The sequence below is a fragment of the Mobula birostris genome, chromosome 24 (assembly GCF_030028105.1).
Source record: "Mobula birostris isolate sMobBir1 chromosome 24, sMobBir1.hap1, whole genome shotgun sequence".
In the NCBI taxonomy this organism is placed as follows: domain Eukaryota; kingdom Metazoa; phylum Chordata; class Chondrichthyes; order Myliobatiformes; family Myliobatidae; genus Mobula; species Mobula birostris.
In genome coordinates this window covers 4265398-4290270 of record NC_092393.1, presented here as the reverse complement: position 1 = coordinate 4290270, position 24873 = coordinate 4265398, and the positions used below count along the sequence as shown (strand labels likewise).

The following is a 24873-nucleotide window of genomic DNA, read 5'->3' as shown; positions in this document are numbered from 1 at the left end:
ATGCAAAGATTTCCATTTGTCAAACTTTCAGATGACAGGCTGAATCTTCACAAATCTCTAAGAAAGTGCAGGCATGGACATGCCTTCTTTGTAATGCCACTTACTGGACCCAGGACAAATCCTCCGAAATGATAACTAACTCAAGGAATTAAAGTTACTGACCCTCTCCAACTCTGATCCCCTGATGAGAACTGACTCATAGACCTCTGGTTAGTCAATAATCAGCTCTTTGATTCTGCTTTGGTTTTGGTGACAGGTTGTTGTTATTGCACCATAAGACATAGGAGCAGAATTAGGCCATTTGGCCCATCAAGCCTGCTCTGCCTTTCAATCATCACTGATCCTTTCTCCCCTCTTCAGTACCACTCCCCAGCCTTTTCCCCGTAACCTTTGATGCCGTGTCCAATCAAGAACCTATCAATCTCTGCTTTAAATACACCCAACGACCTGGCCTTCACAACTGCCTGTGGTAATAAATTCCACAAATTCACCACCCTCTGGCTAAAGAAATTTCTCCGCATCTCTGTTTTAAATGGATGCCCCTCTATCCTGAGGCTGTGCTCTCTTGCCCTGGACTCCCCCACCATGGGAAACATCCTTTCCACATCTACTCTGTCTAGGCCTTTCAACATTCAAAAGGTCCACCCTCATCCTTCTAAATTCAGTGAGCACAGAGCCAGAACCATCAAACTTTCCTTGTACGATAATCCTTTAATTCCCAGAATCATCCTTGTGAATCTCCTCTGAAGCCTCTCCAATGCCAGCACATCTTAGATGAGGAGCCCAAAACTGTTCACAATACTCAGGGTGAGGCCTCAGCAGTGCTTTATGAAACCTCAGCATCACATCCTTGCTCTTGTATTGTAGACCTCTTGAAATGAATGCTAACATTGCATTTGCCTTCCTCAACACCGACTCAACCTGCAAGTTAACCTTTAGGGTGTTCTGCACAAGGACTCCCAAGTTCCTTTTGTATTTTCTCCTCATTTAGAAAATAGTCTGCACATTTATTTCTACTGCCAAAGTGCATGACCATGCATTTTACAACATTGTATTTCATTCTGGCAGCCAACCAGAACGATCCTTTTATTCCCACTCGTTGCTTCCTACCAATCAGCCAATGCTCCAGCCATGCCAGTAACTTTCCTGTAATGCCATGGGCTCTTAACTTGGTAAGCAACCTCATGTGTGGCACCTTGTCAAAGGCCTTCTGAAAGTCCACATATAGAACATTCACTGCATCCCCTTTATTTATCCTACATGTAATCTCCTCAAAGAATTCCAACAGGTTTGTCAGGCAGGATTTTCCCTGAAGGAAACCATGCTGACTTTGTCCTATCTTGTCTGGTGTCACCAAGTACTCCATAACCTCGTCCTTAACAGTCGACTCTAACATCATCCCAACGACTGAGGTCAGGCTAATTTGTCTATAACTTCCTTTCTGCTGCCACCCTCCTTTCTTAAAGAATGTAGTGAGTGATATTTGCAATTTTCCAGTCCTCTGGCACAATGCCAGAGTCCAATAATTTTTGAAAGATTATTGCTAATGCCTCCACAACCTTTCTGCTACCTCTTTCAGAATCCTAGGGGGTGCAGTTCATCTGACCCGGTTGACTAGTGTAGCCTTAGGTCTTTCAGCTTTTTGAGCACCTTCTCCCTTGTAATAGTAACTGCACTCACTCTCTTTCCTCATGCCCTTCAACATCTCGCACACTGCTAGTGTCTTCCGCACTGAAGACTGATGCAAAATACTCATTTAGTTCATCTGCCATCTCTCTGTCCCTTTATTATTTCCCTGGCTTCATTTTCTAGGGGGCCTATATCAACTCTCATCTCTTCGTTTTTGCTAGTATGCTTTCTTATTTAATCTTTTCCCTCCTAATGATTCTTTCAGTTGCTCTCCGTCGGTTTTTAAAAGCTTCCCAATCCTCTACATTTCCACTAATCTTTGCTTTGTTGTATGCCTTCTCTTTTGCTTTTACATTAGCTTTGACTTCCTTTGTCAGTCATGGTTGTACTATTTTGCCATTTAAGTATTTCTTTGTTTTTGGAAAAAAATCTATATTCCATCTATTTTTCCAGAAACTCATGTCATTGCTGCTCTGTTGTCATCCCTACCAACATCTCCTTCCAATTTACTTTGGCCAACTCCTCTCATACCACTGTAATTTCCTTTACTCCACTGAAATACTGCTACGTCAGACTTTCTCCCTATCAAATTTCAAGTTGAATTCAATCATATTGTGATCACTGCCTCCTAAGGGTTCTTTTACCTTAAGCTCCCTAATCACCTCTGGTTCATTACATAACACCCAATCCAGTACAGTGGATCCCCTAGTAGGCTCAACAAACTGCTCTAAAAAGCCATCTCTTAGGCATTCAACAAACTCACTCTCCTGGGATCCTTTCCCAATTGACCTGCATGTTGAAATCTCCCATGACTATCATGACATTGCCTTTTCTATTTCCTGTTGTAATCTGTGTCCACATCCCAGCTACTGTTGGGAGGCCTGTTTTCAATCTCCGTCCTATATGCTGATTTATCACCACCTTTGATTTGTTTAAGCAAACACCAAGCTTAGGCCAATGGAACTGAATAAGGGGTAAAAAGACAGGAGTCTCACCTCATAGGCAAATGTATATAGCTGGAACTTTAATGATTCTGGCTGGGCTGGACTCTCCGCCAACTCAAATAAGAAGAAAGGTGTCTTCATTCTGCAAAACCCCAATACAAATTAGACAAATATCGTCCAATGAATTCTGTGATCTAAACACATTTTTAATATAGTACAGACCCTTTGGCCCACTCCAAGATCAATCTAACCCTTCCCTCCATGCCCTCCATTTTTCTTTCACCCTTGTGCCTGTCTAATAGTCACTTAACTGTCCCTAATTGCTTCTACCATTAGCCCTAGCAGTGTATTCCATACATCTTCCTGTTAAAAAAAACTATCTTTGACATCCCTCCTATACTATTCTCCCTTGTACTAGCCGTTTCTGTCCTGGGAAAAAGTCTCTGGCTGTCCACCTATCTAGGCATCTTATCATCTTGTACACCTCTACCAAGTCACTACTCATCCACCAGCTCTCCAGAGAAAAGTCCCTAGCTTGTTCAGCCTGTCCTTATAAGAGGTGCTTTTGCCAGGATGCTGCCTGGATTAAAATCTCCTCTGCACCTCTAAAGTTTCCACATCCTTCCTAAAATGAGACTACCAAAAGTGAACACAATATTCCAAGTGTGGTCTAACCAGAGTCTTACAGAACTGAACATTATCTCACATTTCTTGAACTCAAAACTAACATATTATATGCCTTGCAACACACACAAATTGCTGGAGGAACTCAGCAGGCCAGGTAGCATCTATGGAAAAGAGTACAGTCAATATTGTAGGCTGAGACCTTTCAGCAGGACTGGAGAGAAAAAGGTGAGGAGTAGATTTAAAAGGCGTGGGAGGCGGGGAGGGGAGAAAAAAACACAATGTGATAGGTGAAACCAGGAGGGTGAGGGATGAGGTAAAGAGCTGAAAAGTTGATCGGTGAAATAAATACAGGGCAGGAGACAGGGAGCTCTGATAGGAGAGGAGTCCATGGAAGAAAGAAAAAGGGGGAGGAACACCAGAGGAAGACGATGGGCAGGGAATGAGATAAGATGAGAGAGGGAAAAGGAGATGGAGAATGGTGAAGGGGGGCGGGCATTACGGAAGTTTGAAATATCGATGTTTATGCCATCAGGTTGGAGGCTAATCAGAAGGAATATAAGGTGCTGTTCCTCTGACCTGAGTGTGGCATTGTGACACTAGAGGAGGCTGTGGATTGACATATTGGAATGGGAATGGGAAGTGGAATTAAAATGGGTGGGCTCTGGGAGTTCCTGCTTCTTCTGGTGGACCAAGCCTAGGTGCTCAGCAAAGCAGTCTCCCAATCTATGTCAGGTCTCACCAATGTACAGGAGGCCATACTGGGAGCCCCAGAGACAGGAAATGACCCCAACAGACCCACTGTGAAGTGAAGATGGCAGAAGTTCCAGAGAATTACATCAGGATGTGGAGGCTGGTGGGGTGGCAGGTGAGTCCGGAGAATTATGTGCTGGATGCCAAATCCAACGGGATCCCACCACCAAGCACATCTTTCCCTCCCCCGCACTTTCTGCTCTCCAGAGGGATTGCTCCCAATGCGACATCCTTGTCCATTCATCTCCCGTTTCTCCCCCCCCCCCCCACTGATCTCCTTGGCACTTATCCTTGCAAGCAGAACAAGTGCTACACCTGCCCCTACACCTCCTCCCTCACTCCCCATTCAGGGCCCCAAAAAGTCCTTGCAGGTGAGGCGACACTTCATCTGTAGGTCTGTTGGGGTCATTTCCTGTGTCTGGTGCTCCCGGTGTGGCCTCCTGTATATTGGTGAGATCGGACGTAGTTTGGGAGACCGTTTTACCAAACACCTACGCTTCGTGGGCCAGAAGAAGCAGGATCTCCCAGCCATGGCCTCCTCTAGTGTTGCGATGAGGCCACACTCAGGTTGGAGGAACAATACCTTATATTCTGTCTGGGTAGTCTCCAACCTGATGGCTTGAGCATCGATTTCTTGATCTTAATCCCCCTCCCCTTTCACCATTCCCAATCCCCCTTTCCCTCTCTCACTTTATCTCCTTGCCTGACCATCGCCTCTCTCTGGTGCTCCTCCCCCCCCCCCTTTTCTTTCTTCCATGGCCTTCTGTCCTCTCCTATCAGATTCCCCCTTCTCCAGTCCTGTATCTCTGGCACCAATCAACTTCCCAGCTCTTTACTTCATCGGTCCCCCGCCTGGTTTCACCTATCATCTTGTGTTTCCCTCTCCCCTCCCCTACCTTTTAAACCTACTCCTCATCTTTTTTCTCCAGTCCTGCCGAAGGGTCCTGTCCCAAAACACTGACTGTACTTTTTTCCATAGATGCTGCCTGGCCTGCTGAGTTCCTCCAGCATTTTGTGTGTGTTGCTTGGATTTCCAGCATCTGCAGATTTTCTTGTTTGTGATTGGAACACTATATGCCTTCTTAACCACCCTATCAATTTGCACGGCAACTTTGAAAGATCTATCAATATGAATCCTAAGATCCCTCTTTTCTTCCACACTGTTAAGAATATTGTCATTAAGCTTGTATCTTGCCAATAATTCTGTATTCAACTTTCTAAAGTGAATCACTTCACATTTTTCCACATTGAACTCCAGCCACCACTTCTCGGCCTAGTACTGCATGCTATCAGTGTTCCATTGTAACCTATGGCAAACTTCTGCACCTTCTGCACCATCTACAACATTACCAATCTTCATATCATCTGTAATATTACTAATCCACTCTTCCACTTCTTTATCCCAAGTCATTTATAAAAATCATAAAGAGCAAGAGTTTCAGAACAAATCTCTGCAAAACACCACTGGTCACCAACCTCTAAGCAGAATATGATCCATCTACAACTATCTATTTGAGCAGCAGCCAATCAGCAATCGGGATTCATTGGCAAGAACAAATTAAAATAAGGTAGAGACAAGCGGAGCAGCCTTTGTTGGAGTGGACAACGTTAGAGTGGTTATTTAAGGCTTCAGCAAGGATGGGCTTGTGTGAGAGAAAGCGAAAAGCTGTAGATAGATTTATTTTTATATATTTTTTTTTACACACTGTTGCAAGAAACATAAGGTTGTTACAGTAGGTGATTTTAACTTTCCACATATTGACTGGGGCCCCTATACCAGTTTGTCAAATGTGTTTGGGACTTAATCAGTACATAGAAGTCCCAATGAGAGGGTGTGTGATACTTGATCAGATTTTAGGGAGTGAGATAGGGCAGGTGATCGTAGTCTGTGTAGGGAGCACCTCACATCTAGTGATCTTAATGCCATTAGTTTCAAAGTAAATATAGAAAAAGATAGATCTGGCCCATGGGTTGAGAATCTAAATTGGAGAAGTGCCAATTTTGATTGTATCAGAAAGAATCTAGCAAGTGTGGGTTGGCACAGGCTGTTTTCTGGCAAAGGTGTAGTTGGTAAGTGGGAAGCCTTCAAAGATGAAATTTTGAGAGTACAAAGCTTGTATGTGCCTGTCAAAATAATAGGTAAAGATAACAGATTTAGGGAACCTTAGTTTTCAAGAGATATTGAGGCCCTGATTAATCAAAAAAAGGAGGTGCATGGCAGGTACAGGCAGGTAGGAAGAATTGTGAGAAATACAAGAGGACACTTAGAAAAAATCAAGAGGGCTAAAAGAAGACATTAGTTTGCCCTAGCAGACAAGGTAAAGAAGAATCTTAAGGGACTCTACAGATATGTTAAGAGCAAAAGGATTGTAAGAGACAAAGTATACTTGGAAGACGGAAACAGAGTCGAAAGAAGTGAGGCAAAGCAGCAGCGAGGTCATGGATCCTGTACAGATTAGGAGGAGGTTATTTGCTGTCTTGAAGCAAATTAGGGTGGATAAATCCTCAGGGCCTGACAAGATGATCCCTTGGACCACGTAGGAGATAAGTACAGAAATTACAGGAGCCCTAGCAGAGATATTTAAATCATCCTTAGGTAAGGCACTGGAGGACCAGAGGATAGCTAATGTTGTTCTGCTTTTAAGAAAGGCTCTAAAAATAAACCAAGAAATTATAGGCTGGTGAGCTTGACATCAGTACTGGGAAATTTATTGGAAGGCATTCTAAGGGATCAGATATCCGAGTATTTGGATAGATATGGACTGATTAGGGATAGTCAACATGGCTTTGTGTGTGGTAGTTGTGTTTAACCAGTCTTGTAGAGACTTTCAGGGAAGTTACCAGGAAAGTACACGGACTTTAGTAAGGCATCTGACAAGGTCCCGCGTGGGAGGCTGGTCAACAAGTTTCAGTTGCTTGGCGTTCAAGATGAGGTAGAAAATTGGATGAGACATTGACTTTGTGGGAGAAGCCAGAGAGTGATGATGGGTGGTTGCCTCTCTGACTGGAGGCCTGTGACTATCAGAGTGCTGCAGGGACTGGTGCTGGGTCCATTGTTGTTTGCCATCTATATCAATGATCTGGATGATAATGTGGTTAACTGTACAGTGAGGAAGGCTATCAGAGCCCGCAGCTGGATCTGGATCAGCTGGAAAATGGGTTGAAAAATGGTAGATGGAATTTAATGCAGAAAGTGTAAGGTGTTGCACTTCAGTAGGACTAACCAGGGTGGGTCTTACACAGTGAATGGTCGGGCACTGAGGAGTGCAGAGGACCAAAGGGATCTAGGAATACTGGTCCATAATCAATTGAAAAAGTGTCATAGGTAGATAGGGTCATAAAGAAAGCTTTTGGCACACTGTCCTTTATAAAATAAAGTATTGAGTACAGCTGATGGGATATCATGTTAAAGTTGTATAAGGCATTGGTGAGGCCTAATTTGGTTACCAACCTACAGGAAAAATGTAAATGGGTTGAAAGATTACAAAGAAAATTTACAATGATGTTTTTGGGTCTGAAGGACCTAAGTTGTAAGGAAAGACTGAAGAAGTTAGGACTTTATTCCTTGAAATGTAGAAGATTGAGAGGAGCTTTGATAAAGAAATACAAAATTATGAGGGGTACAGATAGGGTAAATGCAAACCGATCTTTTTCCACAGAGGCTGGGTGAGAGGTCATGGGTTAAGGATGAAAGTTGAAAAGTGAAAAGTTTAAGGGGAACATGAGAGGAAACTTCTTCATTCAGAGGGTTGTGAGAGTGTGGAACGAGCTGCTAGAGCAAGTGGTGCATGCAAGCCTGATTTCAAATTTTAAGAGAAGTTTGGAAAGGTACATGGCACAGGTATGGAGGGCTATGGTCCCAGTGCAGCTCGATGGGAGTAGGCAGTTTAAATGCGTTGGCAAGGACTAGATGGGTGAAAGGACCTGTTTCTGCGCTGTACTTCTCTATGACTCCCTGCTGCCTTCTGTGGGCACACCAACTTTGAATCCACACAATCCCTAGATCCCATGCCTCCTGACTTTCTGACTGAGCCTAACTTGGAAACCTTGTCAAATGCCTTACTAAAGTCCATATGCACCACATTCAATGCTCTGTCTTCAATTGTGATCTTAAAAGCAATTATAGAAATTGATTTTTGGGGAGAGATAGTTTCATATTAACCATCCTTTGCAACAAAGTCTCCTGTTAGTATTGTATTGTCCTTGGAGCAGCAGCTCAGTTTTTGTAGTATCTTTAATAAGTCCAACCATTATTCAAAGATACATAGACCAAAAGTGTAGAAGATACTACAGATGTGTCTAAACAGAACTGAGCAAAACCTAGAGCAAAACTTCACTTTATATTCTAGCCCTTCAGTTCTGAAGACTAACCTTCCAACAGCCTTCTTAAATGTGGTACATGTACAGACAAGAATCGTACAGAATAATTTCTATTCTGGCTAGGCTGGCTTTCTCCAACTCAAGTAAAACAGATGTTTTAATTCTGTCAAAGCCCAAGGTGAATTTCACTCGTAAACAATAACCAGAGCCAGCTTTATTGATCCAAAGTGAAGAGTTAGCAGCCCAGCATTGCTGCACTGCTCTGGGCCTCCTCCAAGATCAAGTACATATCTAATATCTCTACACACGTACCTCCTGTCGGAGTGCCTGCTAGCTGCTAACAGTATACTGTAAATATACTGTATTTCTACGCAAGTGAATTCATAATAAAATTAGTCTGTTCAGTTCTAAAATTGAACGGTTTAAAGGGGCCAAGCTTTGCACTCTTTAGGCCACAAACTCTGGTTGCAAAGAATTTTCTGAAATAATTCTGAACAGAAATAAATATCAGTGGGGGTGGGTGGGAGGCACTGAGACAGGTAGAGGATGGTGCAGGGAAATACAATTACACCATTAGGTAAGTGCTTGAGGGGTGAAAAGATTACCTGGCTTGCCACATCTCTTCATTTGCCACGGCTTCCCATGAAAATTCGTCGTAGCTGAAAAACAGAAGCCATCTGATGTCACACCAGCAATGCATCTCAAACCCATTGTCCCTCAGGCGATGGGACAGATAAAACCCCTGCGGACAGGGGTAGCTCCAGTATTGATAAATGTGAAGCTGAGATCACCATGGATCGTTAAGACTGCTCAGCTTTTGAGAGGAGTTGATTTCCTGATGCATCAGCATCAGTCAAATTGTACTCAGATCATTTGTCCATCGAAAAGGCTATAAAATGTGGACATCACTTGAGGGGTAGAGAACTAAAAAATCAAAATGATGGTCCCCACAACTCTTCAATTCAAAGTGCATTCATGAAACGGATGTACTGTATGCTTGAAAGAAAATAATTAAAAGTTGTATTGTGAAACAGCTGGAATTGAAATTGTGGGTGTGCTTTGAAAGGGTGCACAGACCCAAAGGGCTCAATGCTTCCTGTCCTGTACTCTTTTTGACCACCACGATTAGTGATCATCATGGCAGACTGTCTGGAGCAAAAGTCACCTCTGAATATATCGGAGAGGTTGCTAACAAGGGCACATCCACCAATCCCCAAGATACAGCTCCTGGTAATGTGATGCCAATCGTCCTGCTTCAGTCTCCTGAGAATCAACAATACCTACCTGCCATACTCCTCTGTCCAGTTGTACAAGTGCCTGGTATGCTGAATCCAGCTCTCAGGGCTGAACAGACTGGTGGAGTGGACCAGCTTTTCACACACTCCCCATGGCCAGAGGGAGTAACTTTGCTTCCAGCTGGGGTCTCCTTCATGCAGACCAATGCACACGAAGATCTCCTTCCTGGAAGAACAGAGATGTCTACATCAGAATATGGCAGTAATCCCAGACTATTGAAGTTTTGCAGCATGTACGCTTTACACCAAGGAAGCTATTTCCCTTCTGGAGCAGCTAGAAGTTGTGGGAAGCTCTGCTCTTACACCCTCCTCCATCTGTGGACCTCACTGAGATCACTGTCCTGGTACTCCCAGTGTGGGGGGCAGGATGTGGGTGGTACCTGTTGTCTCAAATGCATTCAAGCCCATTAGCTCTGATGCAGGTTTCAACCAGAGACTCTGACAATTCCTTTCCTCCCACAAATGCTGCCTGACCTACTGAATTCCTCCAGCAGACCATTTGTTTGCTTACTGTCTGTCTGATAAAACACTGTAGGATCCCTCAACACAACATTTCAGTTTTGCCACTGATTCAAAAATATTCTCCTCACTGAGATCAGTAGCGTCATATTTACACATACGTATTGAACTTCATTTAACATCCTCCGGAGCAATCCCTATACTTTTCCAGACAGTTTACCTGCCCCACAGAGCTCCATTTCCAGTATACATGCTCTGTAGGCCTCTGGTTGCAGCAGTGAACCTGATCTTTATACTCTGCCTTTTCCTCTAAATCACTGATAGAAGTTATGCTCAGCTGAAGGTCTGGTGCTAATCACTGTGGCCCCTACTCATAACAAATCTGTTCACCCACTGATCTCTAAATTACTCCCAACGCTAATTTATGATTAAAAAACATCCAGCACATTTCAAACAGATCCAGAGAGAAGAGCTTTCCAGAGGGACAACATGTGCCCTGATGTGGGGGTGACTATCTCTGGATGGGTGAAGGAGCTGAATGACTCATCCTCATTGAGTATGGTGTTTTTCCATCAGTGACTCACTCTCTGTTCTCATTGAATAATTGATGCAGGTTGAATGTAACAATTCCAGCAGATTCCTCCCTGTCCACAGGTTGCCAGCGATTGCCAGGGAAATGCACATTGGGTAGGTGTTTGGCCAACTTTGGCAAATACCAGTTGTAAGTCATCATCTGAAAAGCAAGCAACCTGAAGTTATTTTCTTTACTGTCAAGGAACAACTATAAATCAATGATGCTTAAAAATGGCCGTTTGTGCCTTTGCATCAGAATCATCTTTATCATCACAAGTATGTTATGAAATTTATTGTTTGATGGCAGGAGTACAGTGCACTACATAAAATTACTTTAAGTTACAGCAAGAAATATATAATAATAAATAAATAGGGCCTACTTGTTGCTGAATGCAGATTATTCTGATCAAAGAGCTTTAGGATATGTGACGGATACACAGCAAGAACAGGCTCTGATCTGAAAAGCTGCTGACCAATAGGAACTTACCTCTTTGACCCCCGTTCTCATTCCCCATTGCCACAACCCATTCTCCCAACTACCCAACCTCCCCAATCTCACACAAAATACTAGACTAGAACGGGGGTTTCCAACCTGGGTTCCACAAACCCCTTGCTTAATGGTATTGGCCCATGGCATAAAAAAAGGTTGTGAACTCCCTGCGCTAGAGGAACTCAGCAGGACAGACAGCATCAATGGAAGAAAATGTACAAACAACTTTTTGGGTCAAGACGTTTCACCTGGACAGGTCTGGACCCATGTCCACTCTTACCCAGCTAGGGATTCCCTCTCCAACCCAGAATCCAGGCTCTTCTGATCATTCCCTATGTTCCTTGTTCTTTTACTGAACTCTCACCGTCAGGATAATGACCCTCTCTGTCACCCTCCCCAGTGAAAACACTTCTCCACATCTGAACCTTTATTTTCATTCAGCTCCCCCCCCCCCCCGGCCACAAACCCCACCACTCCCAATATCCCTTTCCAGCAGGTGTGTTGGGGAGAGAGGGAGGAGGCACCTCACGTATCAATACCAATCTACATACAGCAAAAATCTGAAACACTCAGGATATTTGTCAGGACTGACAATTTTCTGGCAAATTTGTCTACAGCATCATTGCTGGTTTAGTCATAGCTCCTGAGTAAAACGAGGTTGTTGGAGGAAAAGAAATGTTTAATAATTTAAAAATAGTGAATAGAATAACATTATATCTGATAATCACAATAAAGAGATAGGACCAGGGCAGTGAGACAAGTCAATAAGAATGGTGTCCTTCCTTGCAAAATGGCAACTTCTTCAGATGTAGCTTCCCACAGCCTTGTTAGTTTATTAAATCTCCATCATGCAGTTCATTTATTTCATTATTAAATGTCGCAGGAGCAGAATAACACACTTTTCAATGTACCTTCCATTTCAAGCGAGTGTGGGTAACAAAACAAGCTGAGTTTAAAGAGTTAACTGGAACCAGGGCCCTGGGAAGTATTTGGCAAACATCATCCGAGGCAATTAATCACCCAGTTTGGGTACCAACCTGTCCATTTGCTCATTCCTTTCTTTCAATAGAGCCAGTGGTGAACCATGGGGTGTCAGATGGTGAGTGAGAAGCTGAACCATCAGATTTTTATTGAACTCATTACTCATCTGTTTAGAAGATCTGCTTTAATCTGTAAACAATTTCCCATCCCATCCTATCCCCGAAGAGTGCAACAGGATAGGACTCCCTTGGGAACAGCCATGGATTTGATGGGTTGAATGGCTTCCTTGTCACCAGATTTTAATTTTTTTTATTTACAAATACAGCACAGCACAGTAACCAGTCCTTCTGGCCCATTGAGACTGCGCCACCCAATTGCACTCATGACCAATTAACCTTCTGTCTTTAAAATGTGGGAGGAAACGGGAGCGCCCGGAGGAAAACCACATGGTTGTGGGGAGCACGTAGAAATTTATTAAGTACAGCAGTAGGAATTGAACCGGTGTCACTGGCACTGTAATGAGCACTGTGCTACTGTACCACTCTTATTGCATGGGGTTTCAATCCAGATGATGCTCCTGGATCACTGCCCAGCCCTCATCCTTTCTGTTGTGTCAGCAACCCTCGTCTCTGTTACCTCCTGATCCACCAGGCTGAGGTCAGGTCTCTGCCCCTCACAGTAGTGAAGGTATCGCAGGGAGTTTCCTGGGAGGTCTCCACGGAGCAGGACGATGGCATCAGGAGGCATGCTGCCCAAAAGATTTCTGCCAAACTTATCGACGACATCATTGTTACTCTTGTCACAGATCCTGTATAACATGAGATTGTTGGAAGAAAAAAAACCATTAATGGTTAAAAACACTGAATAGAAACATGTTTTTCTATATCTCAAGTTCCAAAGTCTTTTTGCCCTTTTCTATGATAAAAAGGAGAAATAATCATTGAGGATCTCATCCATCTCCCAAACACTCCAAACACAGATGTCCACATTGATCTATTCTCTTTCAGTTGCTCTTTTTCCTTTAAAATCCCTTTGGATTTGCTTTAATCTTCTCTGCCCAAGCTCCAGACATTTACCAGATCCCAGCTGCCTGTATATGACCCTTGCCTCCCGTTTCTTGACCAGACCCCTCAATGTTCCTCATCATCCAGGGTTCCCTACTTCTGCCAGCCTCGCTCTTCACTCCTGCAGGAACATGCATATCTTCAACTGTCAATATCTCATTTTTAAAAGTCTTCCTCTTCTGAGATGTCCATTTGCCTGGAAACAACCTACTCCAATCAACCTTGCCAAATTTAGAACTAACCTGTGGACCCCAGATCTGTCCCTTTCCATGGTCATTGCCGCCAAAGTGTTCCCCCACTGACACCTCTGTCATTTGTCCTTCCCAATTTCCCCAAGAGTAGGTCATGCTTTGCCCTCTCCCTGGTATGGCCTTCAATAAATTGCCCGAGGAAACTTTCCAGAACCTACTGAACAAACTTCATCCCATCTAAGCTCTTAGCACCATGGCTGTCCCAGTCTATATTAGAAAAATTAATATCCCCTAGTACAACACCCTATTACTCTTGTCACTTTTTGCATATTTGTTGCTCTAACTCCCATTGATTATTAGGGGTCTGGAGTACAAACCCAACAACGTGATCATCCCCTTGTTTCTCAGCTCCACCAATAAGGCCTCACTGCACAAAACCTCAGTAATTTCATCCTGGACTACTTCCATGACATTCCCCTTAATGCAACATTCCCACCTCTCCTCCACCTCTATTCCACCTATAGCACCTGGTAAAACATAATCTAATCATAAATTTATCAATTTTTTCAAGAAAGAATTACAATTAAAACAAAAATAGTATAGGTATAATGTTGCTAAACAGAAGTGATTAGGGTTTTTACAGTTGGTTCAAGCACTGAAGTAGCTGTTCTTGAAACTAGTGGTGTTGGACTTCAGGCTTCTATATCTCCTGCCTGACGGGAGATGAGGAAAGAAGGTATGGTCCAGATGGTAGGATCTATGATGATGGATATTGCCTTCCGAGCAGCGCCCTCTGTAGATGCTACTAATGGTGGGGAGGGATGTGTCCATGATGTATTGGGCTCAGTCCACAATTCTCTGCAGCTTTTTGTGTTCCTGCACATTGGAATTGTCATACCAGATTATGATGCAACCACTCAGGATACCCACAACACTGACCTGTAGAGATTTGTTAGACAAGCTGAATTCCCTCACCCTCCTAAGAAATTAAAGGTCCTGGTGTGCTTTTGTTATGATTACATCTGCTGGACAGGTCAGCTGATACGTTAACATCCGTGAAAGCTGCTAACTCTCTCCACTGTAGACTGGCACATAGTCCCCTTCCTGAAGTCAACAATCCCATCTTTAGTTTTGCTACCATTGAGCAACAGACTGTTAATATCCCAATCCAATGTAGCAGTCCATGAGTTCATCCATTTTACCTGTCAAGCCTCGTGTATTTTAATAAAATATGCTCTCTGCCATGCTGCTACCACTGAATTCTATCTCCATTTCCAGCCTCCCACCCTCCTGCCAACATAGGACCAATGTTTTATTAAACATGTTATCCACTTCTTATTTAATTATTTACAGTTTTATATTGCTATATTTATACTCTATTCTTGGTTGGTGCAACTGTAACGAGACTCAATTTCCCTTGGGATCAATAAAGTATGTCTGTCTGTCTGTCTACTCCAGACTGACTCCACCATCACCTCCTCCAACTCAGGATTATACCTGTGAAGTTCATTGTCCCTCAGCCTCTAACATTAGACAAAATTTTGGAATCATACCTTGACGTGATTTGATTTGCCTCATCTCCTCTTTTAACTCTGTCCAATCTTCTCTGTGTTGTAGTTAGTCTCAAACCTTCTGAATAGTTCCTTCAACCAACACACATCAAAGTTGCTGGTGAACGCAGCAGGCCAGGCAGCATCTCTAGGAAGAGGTACAGTTGACATTTCGGGCCGAGACCCTTCGTCAGGACTAACTGAAGGAAGAGCTACTAAGAGATTTGAAAGTGGGAGGGGGAGGGGGAGATCCGAAATGATAGGAGAAGACAGGAGGGGGAGGGATGGAGCCAAGAGCTGGACAGGTGATTGGCAAAGGGGATATGAGAGGATCATGGGACAGGAGGCCCAGGGAGAAGGAAAAGGGGGAGGGGGGGGAAACCCCAGAGGATGGGCAAGGGGTATAGTCAGAGGGACAGCGGGAGAAAAAGGAGAGAGAGAGAAAGAATGTGTGTATAAAAATAAATAACGGATGGGGTACGAGGGGGAGGTGGGGCATTAATGGAAGTTAGAGAAGTCGATGTTCATGCCATCAGGTTGGAGGCTACCCAGACGGAATATAAGGGGTTGTTCCTCCAACCTGAGTGTGGCTTCATCTTTACAGTAGAGGAGGCCGTGGATAGACATGTCAGAGTGGGAATGGGATGTGGAATTAAAATGTGTGGCCACTGGGAGATCCTGCTTTCTCTGGTGGACAGAGCGTAGTTGTTCAGCAAAACGATCTCCCAGTCTGCGTCGGGTCTCGCCAATATATAGAAGGCCACATCGGGAGCACCGGACGCAGTATATCACCCCAGCCGACTCACAGGTGAAGTGTCACCTCACCTGGAAGGACTGTCTGGGGCCCTGAATGGTGGTAAGGGAGGAAGTGTAAGGGCACGTGTAGCACTTGTTCCACTTACAAGGATAAGTGCCAGGAGAGAGATCAGTGGGGAGGGATGTGGGGGGGGAATGAATGGGCAAGGGAGTCGCGTAAGGAGCGATCCCTGCGGAAAGCAGAGAGGGGGGGGAAGGGAAAGATGTGCTTAGTGGTGGGATCCCATTGGAGGTGGCGGAAATTACGGAGAATAATACGTTGGACCTGGAGGCTGGTGGGGTGGTAGGTGAGGACCAGAGGAACCCTATTCCTAGTGGGGTGGCGAGAGGATGGAGTGAGAGCAGATGTGCGTGAAATGGGGGAGATGTGTTTGAGAGCAGAGTTGATAGTGGAGGAAGGGAAGCCCCTTTCTTTAAAAAAGGAGGACATCTCCCCCGTCCTGGAATGAAAAGCCTCATCCTGAGAGCAGATGCGGCGGAGACGGAGGAATTGCGAGAAGGGGATGGCATTTTTGCAAGAGACAGGGTGAGAAGAGGAATAGTCCAGATAGCTGTGAGAGTCAGCAGGCTTACAGTAGACATCAGTAGATAAGCTGTCTCCAGAGATAGAGACAGAAAGATCTAGAAAGGGGAGGAAGGTGTCGGAAATGGACCAGGTAAACTTGAGGGCAGGGTGAAAGTTGGAGGCAAAGTTAATGAAGTCAACGAGCTCAGCATGCGTGCAGGAAGCAGCGCCAATGCAGTCGTCGATGTAGTGAAGGAAAAGTGGGGGACAGATACCTGTATAGGCTTGGAACATGGATTGTTCCACAAAGCCAACAAAAAGGCAGGCATAGCTAGGACCCATACAGGTGCCCATAGCTACACCTTTAGTTTGGAGGAAGTGGGAGGAGCCAAAGGAGAAATTATTAAGAGTACGGACTAATTCTGCTAGACGGAGCAGAATGGTGGTACAGGGGAGCTGATTAGGTCTGGAATCCAAAAAGAAGCGGAGAGCTTTGAGACCTTCCTGATGGGGGATGGAAGTATATAGGGACTGGACATCCATGGTGAAAATAAAGCGGTGGGGGCCAGGGAACTTAAAATCATCGAAAAGTTTAAGAGCGTGAGAAGTGTCACGAACATAGGTAGGAAGGGATTGAACAAGGGGGGATAAAACCATGTCAAGGTATGCAGAAACGAGTTCGGTGGGGCAGGAGCAAGCTGAGACAATAGGTCTGCCAGGACAGGCAGGTTTGTGGATCTTGGGTAGGAGGTAGAAACGGGAAGTGCGAGGTGTGGGAACTATAAGGTTGGTAGCAGTGGATGGGAGATTCCCTGAGCAGATAAAGTCGGTGATGGTATGGGAGACAATGGCCTGGTGCTCCTTAGTGGGGTCATGATTGAGGGGTAAATAAGAGGAGGTATCCGCGGGTTGTCGCTGTGCCTCGGCAAGGTAGAGGTCAGTATGCCAGACTACAACAGCACCCCCCTTATTGGCGGGTTTAATAGTAAGGTTAGGATTAGCGTGGAGGGAGTGAGGTTCACCAGCAACTTTGATGTGTGTTGCTTGAATTTCCAGCATCTGCAGAATTCCTCGTGTTTGAATAGTTCCTTATTGTTAAAGAAATAAAAGAACAATTCTAAATTTGTACCATTCCCTTTGAATCCTCAAGATTACCACTGAACCAAAGTAGTCATCTGAAAAACTGTGAGCCACTGTGTACAGGGCCATGACCCAACATCAGTGGAATAACCAGCACACTAGCCAGCCCAAACACTAGGAAAGCTTCCTTAAATTATGTAGGACTGTTTAGGTCTCTCTGAGAAGGCAAGCAGACTCACTTTAATGTTACTGCAGAAAACATTTGCACTGATAGTGTGAAGCTCCCTCAGCTTTACCCACATTATTCTGACTGATGCATTACGATCTGGTACAATTCGAATGCACAAGAATAAGTAGCTGCAGAGAGTAGTCACTCTGCCCAATACAACCTGGCCACAGCCTTCTCCACTATCAATCATATCCACAGGATGTGTTGCCTCAAAGAACCCATCATTCAGGCCATGCCGTCTTCTCACAGCTACCATCAGGCAGCAGGTGCAGAAGCCTGAAGTCACACTCCATTGGAACTGCCACTTCCCCTCAACCATTCAATCCTTGAACAAACCAGCGCTACCCTAAGCACTAAAGTTTAGCAACACTATCCTCACTTTGCATCACAATGGACATTTTTTCTAATCATGTTTTTTCTTGTATAATTTTTGTACAATTTATGTTTTTCTTTTGAATGTTGTATACCTAATGCTCTATGCCTACGACGCTGCTACAAGTGTTTCATTGCACCTATACGCGCCTATTTGTGCACATGACAATAAACTGGACTTGATACTGAATTCCCACACTGGGTCAACAATAACTCCACTGAGCCGAGACCTAGCTGACTCCGTCAGGATGACTTATAAAACTGCCCTTACCTGTAGTTGAGGTGGATTTGGAAGACAATGAGGAGAACGGGTGGGAGCCATTCTGCCCAGTGCCACAGTGAGTGACTGCCCATTATTTTCTGCAGCAAAGGGCAGACTGAAGCTAGACCACAGCCTGCCAGAACACAAACCACCAAATTACTCTGCAGCCAGAACCTTTCAACCTGTAGAAAGAAAATGAACAATGTCTGACTGTCACACAACATGGGAAGAGGCCTCATGGCACAGCATAAACATGTCAATCATCAAGTATCCCTCTATACTAATCCTGTTTTCCCTCCTGCACCCTATCAGCCCTCTCCCCTGCCCCCCAATATTCCCTTGCCATCCACAGCTACACAGCGGTCAGTAAACCCACAAACTCATACTTCTTCGAGATGTGGGCGAAAACCAGAGCACCAATGGAAATCCACGAGACCACAGGGAGAGCATACAAACTGCACACAGGCAGCACCCAAGGTCAGAACTGAACCCAGATCTCCATGGCAGTGAAGTAGCAGTGCAAACAGATGCCACTGCGTTGCCCCAAACTGTGTTCCAGAATGTGCTAGAAGATGTAAAGCACATCAGCTGGGTTGGTTTATTTGGAATACTAAGGGTTACGAACAGCTCTACTTTTGATAATGAAGGGTTAAGAGGGAAAATTCAAGCTGTGGAAAGTTAGCAGGTGGGCATCACACACTCACAAACAGCTTAAAGCCAATGATTTTTTTGTCTGTTTGAATCACCCTAATCTAGAAAGAAGGTGCACACACGAAATGCAGGTCTGGCAGCATACTTACAGGGAATTAAACAGTTGTTGTTTTGGGTTGAGACACTTCATCAGGATGATTTCCTTCCATAGACGCTGCCTGACCTGCTGAACTCCCCCAGCATTGTTTGTGTGTTGCTCAAAATTCTAACATCTGCAGAATCTCTTGTGTCTCTGCAAAGGTGTTACTTTCTCTCCTGAGTGGCAGTTAGCACACGCACTATAAATGTAGTCTCTCTTTGTTATGGAAAGGTTTACAGGGGTTCCCAACCTTTTTAATGCCATGGAACGTTACCATTAACTGAGAGGTCTGTGGAACCCTAGGTTGGGAACCCCTAGAGAACATAACTTCTACTGGGGCTTGGTATACAATATTGCCCATTCCTACAGGAATAAATGCACCTGCAAGAGATGTAAGAGTAAAATGATAATGTAAAGGATAAAGTCAGGTGTGAACTCTGTAGTTTAGCTGAGACCATGGGAAATAGAAAAGGTTAACAAAGGAATCAAACTCCATGGGAAAACACCCACAGAGACGAGGGCTGCTGACACAACAGAAAGAATGAGGGTTGAGCAGTGATCCAGGAGCATGATCTGGATTGAAACCCCACGCAATAAGAGTAGTACAGTAGCACAGTGCTCATTACAGTGCCAGTGACACCGGTTCAATTCCCACTGCGGTACTTAATAAATTTCTACGTGCTCCCCGCGACAGTATGGTTTTCCTCCAGGCGCTCCCGTTTCCTCCCACATTTTAAAGACAGAAGGTTAATTGGTCACGAGTGCAACTGGGTGGCACAGTCTCAATGGGCCAGAAGGGCCTGTTACTGTATTTCTAATTTTTTATTTAAATAACCGGAGTGCTCAGAAAAATACTGGCAGGCCTCAAGTTTGGTAAATTCACACAAAGAGTTACAGAAAATACAATGCAAGGGTGATTTAGCAAGGAATATAAAAATAGATGACAAGAGATTCCACAAGTATGACAAAAGAAAGAGAAACAAAAAATTAGCAGCTTTTCAGACACTAAGATAGGATAGCTTAGAGGTTTGAAACACTCTTTCCCATGTCTCATTTTCCAATAATTCCAGATTGACATAGAATAATAAATTCTGACTTGGCCTATGGGTCCATTCTTACTACCAGAGTTCAGAGTAAATTTATTATCAAATTACACATATGTCACCATAATTACCCTGACAGTCATTTTCTTGCAGGAATACACAGTAGAACAAAGAGATAAAATAGAATCAGTGAAGAACTACAACAAAGACCGGCAAGAAACCAATGTTCAAAAGATAACAAACTGTGTAAATACAATAAGAAGTTAAGTCTATAAATAAATAATACCGAGAAGACAAGTTTTGGAGTGCTTGACAGAAAATCAAAAGGTTGTGTTCAGTGTTGGGGTGAGTGAAATTATCCATACGTTCAGCAGCCTAATGCTTGAAGGGCGATAACTGTTCCTGAACATGGTGATGTGGAACTTAAGGCTCCTGAACCTCTTTGCCGCTGATATCAGCGAGAAGAGAGCATGGCCTGGATGGTGGGAGAGGCATTCAGACAGAAAGCACCCAGGATCAGGATTGAATCTGGGTCTCCAGCACTAAAAGGCAGAGGCTCTACCAGCTGCACCAATGTGCCACACACGTTGCCTTCTCCTATTACATTGCAGCTGGGTCTAAGTCCTGGAATTGCCACCTTATCACCTCTACAGGAACACTTTCACCAGTGGTTCAAGGTGGCAACTCACCACTGCCTTCTCAATAAAAATTAGGGATGGGTAATGCTTCAGTTCAGGGGTCCCCAACCTTTTTTGCACCGCGGACCGGTTTAATATTGACAATATTCTTGCGGACCGGCCAACGGGGTGTTAATCACGACTGGAATATAGGTGATAAGTCAACTATAAGTCACTTATAAGCGGCTGATACACTCAATTTCATTTCTAAAAGGGTTTATCTGACGAATTTAATATTAAACAGACAGCACATATTTTCCTCGCATGAATATAGTGACAAGTCAGTTATAAGTCACTTATAAGTCAATAGCATCATAACATTTTAAGTAATGTTTGGATATTAGACACACAGCGCATATTTTCCTCGTATGAACATATAAAATTATTGCAACACACCAATATTGCTGAATCAGTGGGAGCCCTGGGCTTGTTTCCCTGCAACAAGACGGTCCCATCGAGGGGTGATGGGAGACAGCGATACTCGAACGGGGTTCCTTATGTCCAGTCTATTCCGCAATTTAGTTTTCGTTGCATTCATTGCAGAAAACACCGCTTCGCAGAGATATGATGTTGGAAATGGAAGCAACGTTTTCAGTGCTTTCGTGGCTATCTCAGGATATTCAGCCCTGACTTTGATCCAGAATGCCAGCAGAGATGTTATGTCAAACATACTTTTCAGCCCACCGTCATTTGCAAACTCGAAGAGTTGACCTTCTTCCCGCTCTGACATGGATGATTCACCGAGGACATTCACAAATGGGTCACGGACCCATTCCTTTGCACATCTTGGATCATTTGTGGTTGGGAAGTAACACTCCGAATTCTGTCGACAGTGAAGATAGGTGATCGTGCACCAGCTGTGAGAAGGACGGCGCAGCCTCAGTCTCTCCCAAAATCCCAGCTAATGTTGGGAACATGTCAAATATGCCCCTGTCCACTCACCGTCCCCACAGTTCCAGTTTGGCTGTGAAAGCAGACACTTTATCTGCCAACTTGAAGATAGTTGTCATTCTCTCCTGAAGTGACAAATTGAGTTCATTGAGCAGGTTGAAGATGTCACACAGATAAGCGAGTTTTGCTGTCCACTCCTCGTCACTGAAGTGTGCTGCTAGTGGTGACTTTTTTCCTGAAAGAAATCTCTGCAGCTGCTCTCTTAACTCAAAACCCCTGGCCGGGGCTCTCCCCCTTGATAGCCACCTGACTTCAGTGTGTAAGAGAAGGTGTTTGTAGTCTGCATCCATTTCCTCATAAAGCTGCTCAAACAGATGCGAGTTAAGGGCTTTTGCTTTGATGTGATTGATAACTTCAACAACGTCACTCAATACGTTGTTAAGATCAGGTGACATTTTTCGGCTAGCCAGCACTGCCCTGTGTATGACACAGTGTGTAGACTGGCATTCAGGAGCAATCTCTTTGACTGGGGTAGCGAAACCAGACAGCCGACCAGTCATAGCTGCAGCCCTGTCTGTGCATATTCCAACACAGAATGACCAGTCCAGTTTGCCTGACATGTAGTCATCCAAAGACTTGAATAGTTCTGCCCCAGTTGACAGCGGCAGTGCACACAACATATCCTCGTGCACATCGTCTTGAAATATATATCGCACATAAACCTTGCTGTCGATATCGGTAGACTCGTCGACCTGGATAGCATACCATGGTGATTCGTTAAGCCGTTACAATAGCGGTGCTTTGATGTCCTCCACTATGTCATCGATTTTCCTTGAAACTGTGGTAGCTGAAAGAGAAACCTGTGCCATCTTGTTAGCTGCAACTTCTCCCAACTGTTCACCGCACATGTCCTTGGCAGCAGGCAGAATCAATTCTTCACCAACAGTGAAAGGCTTCTTAGCCTTAGCAATACGGCTAGCCACTAAGTACGACGCTCTCAGAGCAGCAGCATTTGTGGAGGTAGTGGCTCTCAGCCTTGCTTCTGTCCCACTTGCTCACGTTTTTTCTGCACAAAAAACTCAACGGTTTGTCTTTAAGTGCAGGGTGTTTGGACCCAAAGTGCCGAAGCAATTTTGAGGGCTTCATTGCCTCATTAGACAGCTTGTCTCCACATATCACACCCAGGGGGCTTGGAGCGTGCGAGTCACCGGTCGCAATAAAGTCATATTTTATGAGCGACTCGTTGTATATTCTGCTGAAGGAAGCTTTCTGTTTTTTTGCAGTCTCAGCCTCAGCTGTCTCTGATTATCATCATCGTTAGGCCTTTTATACTTTATACTTTGTTGTTGCCAAACAATTGATACTAGAGCGTACAATCATCACAGCGATATTTGATTCTGCGCTTCGTGCTCCCTGGAGTACAAATCAACAGTAAATATTAAAAATTTAAATTATAAATCATACATAGAAAATAGAAAAGGGAAAGTAAGGTAGTGCAAAAAAACCCAAGAGGCAGGTCCGGATATTTGGAAGGTACAGCCCAGATCCGGGTCAGGATCCGTTCAGCAGTCTTATCACAGTTGGAAAGAAGCTGTTCCCAAATCTGGCCGTACGGGTCTTCAAGCTCCTGAGCCTTCTCCCGGAGGGAAGAGGGACAAAAAGTGTGTTGGCTGGGTGGGTCGTGTCCTTGATTGTCCTGGCAGCACTGTTCTGACAGCGTGCGGTGCAAAGTGAGTCCAAGGACGGAAGATTGGTTTGTGTGATGTGCTGCGCCATGTTCACGATCTTCTGCAGCTTCTTCCAGTCTTGGACAGGACAACTTCCATACCAGGTTGTGATGCACCCTAGAAGAATGCTTTCTACTGTGCATCTATAAAAATTAGTGAGGGTTTTAGGGGACAGGCCAAATTTCTTCAGCTTCCTCAGGAAGTAAAGGCGCTGGTGGGCCTTCTTGGCAGTGAACTCTGCTTGGTTGGACTAAGTCAGGTCATTTGTGATATTGACCCTAAGGAACTTAAAGTTTTTGACCTGTTCCACTTGCGCACCACCGATGTAAATGGGGTCATGCGGTCCACTACTCCTTCTGAAGTCAACAACCAATTCCTTCGTCTTGCTGACGTTGAGGGATAGGTTATTGTCTTCGCACCATGCCACCAAGTTCTTAATTTCCTCCCTGTACTCAAACTCATCATTACCTGAGATACGGCCTACAACTGTGGTGTCATCAGCAAACTTATATATTGAGTTTGATGGAAACTTGGCTACACAATCATGGGTGTACAGTGAGTACAGCAGGGGGCTGAGTATACAGCCTTGTGGGGCACTGGTGCTCAGAGTGATTGTCGAGGAGAGCTTGTCCCCTATTTTTACAGCCTGGATCCTGTCTGTGAGGAAGTTGAAGATCCAGCTGCAGATCTGAGTGCTAAGGCCCAGGTTCCGGAGCTTAGGAATCAGTTTATTTGGAATGATGGTATCAAAGGCAGAGCTGTAGTCAATGAAAAGGAGCCTTACGTATGCGTCTTTATTCTCCAGGTGTTCTAAGGAGGAATGTAGGGCCAGAGAGATGGCATCTGTCGTTGACCTGTTGCTCTGGTAGGCGAATTGCAAAGCGTCGAGGTTGACCGGTAGGCTGTGGTTGATGTGTGCCATAACCAATCGCTCGAAGCACTTCATAGCAATTGATGTCAGAGCCACAGGTCGATAGTCATTCAGGCATGCCACCTTGCTCTTCTTCGGCACCGGGATTATCGTTGCCTTCTTAAAACACGAGAGGATCTTAGACTGAAGCAAGGAACAGATGAAGATGTCAGCAAACATTCCAGCTAGCTCGCTTGCACAGGCCCGGAGAACCCGTCCCGGGATGCCATCTGGGCCCGTTGCTTTCCTTGGATTTATCTACAGGAAGGCCTTTCTAACATCCTCCTCGGTGACGATGAATCTCGATGCCACCAGGTCCAGTTCATCCGGAGGGAGCGGGACGTGCCTCTTCTGTTCAAATGTTGCGTAGAATACATTAAGTTCGTCAGGAAGAGAAGCGCCACAGTTATTGATTGGCTTTCCGGAGTTCACGCCTGGATTCTGTGTAGCGACTGGTATTCCCAGACCTAAAAGCTGCAGCTCTAGCCTTTAAAAGGGACTTGACCTCATAATTCATCCAAGGTTTCCGGTTAGGGAATACCCGGATCGTCTTGCGAGACACACAGTCCTCTGTGCATTTCCAGATAAAGTCCGTGACAGCTGAGGCATACTCATCGAGGTTAGCTGCTGAGTCCTTGAATACTAACCAGTCCACCGGTTCAAAGCAGTCACGGAGGCCCTCATCCGTTTCCTCCGTC

General features: G+C 44.7%; 1 protein-coding gene across 1 annotated transcript in view; it reads right to left on the bottom strand.

The window, feature by feature from the left end:
- Positions 1-24873, bottom strand: part of tmem260 (transmembrane protein 260) — a 61332-nt gene that overhangs the window by 3495 nt on the left and 32964 nt on the right. Inside the window, exons 10-15 of the mRNA XM_072242057.1 lie at positions 18147-18319; positions 12705-12876; positions 10609-10757; positions 9555-9731; positions 8876-8929; positions 2625-2715 (exon numbers count right to left, since the gene is read on the bottom strand). Coding sequence (XP_072098158.1) covers positions 2625-2715; positions 8876-8929; positions 9555-9731; positions 10609-10757; positions 12705-12876; positions 18147-18319 — 816 coding nt within the window. The remainder of the gene's footprint in view (positions 1-2624; positions 2716-8875; positions 8930-9554; positions 9732-10608; positions 10758-12704; positions 12877-18146; positions 18320-24873) is intronic.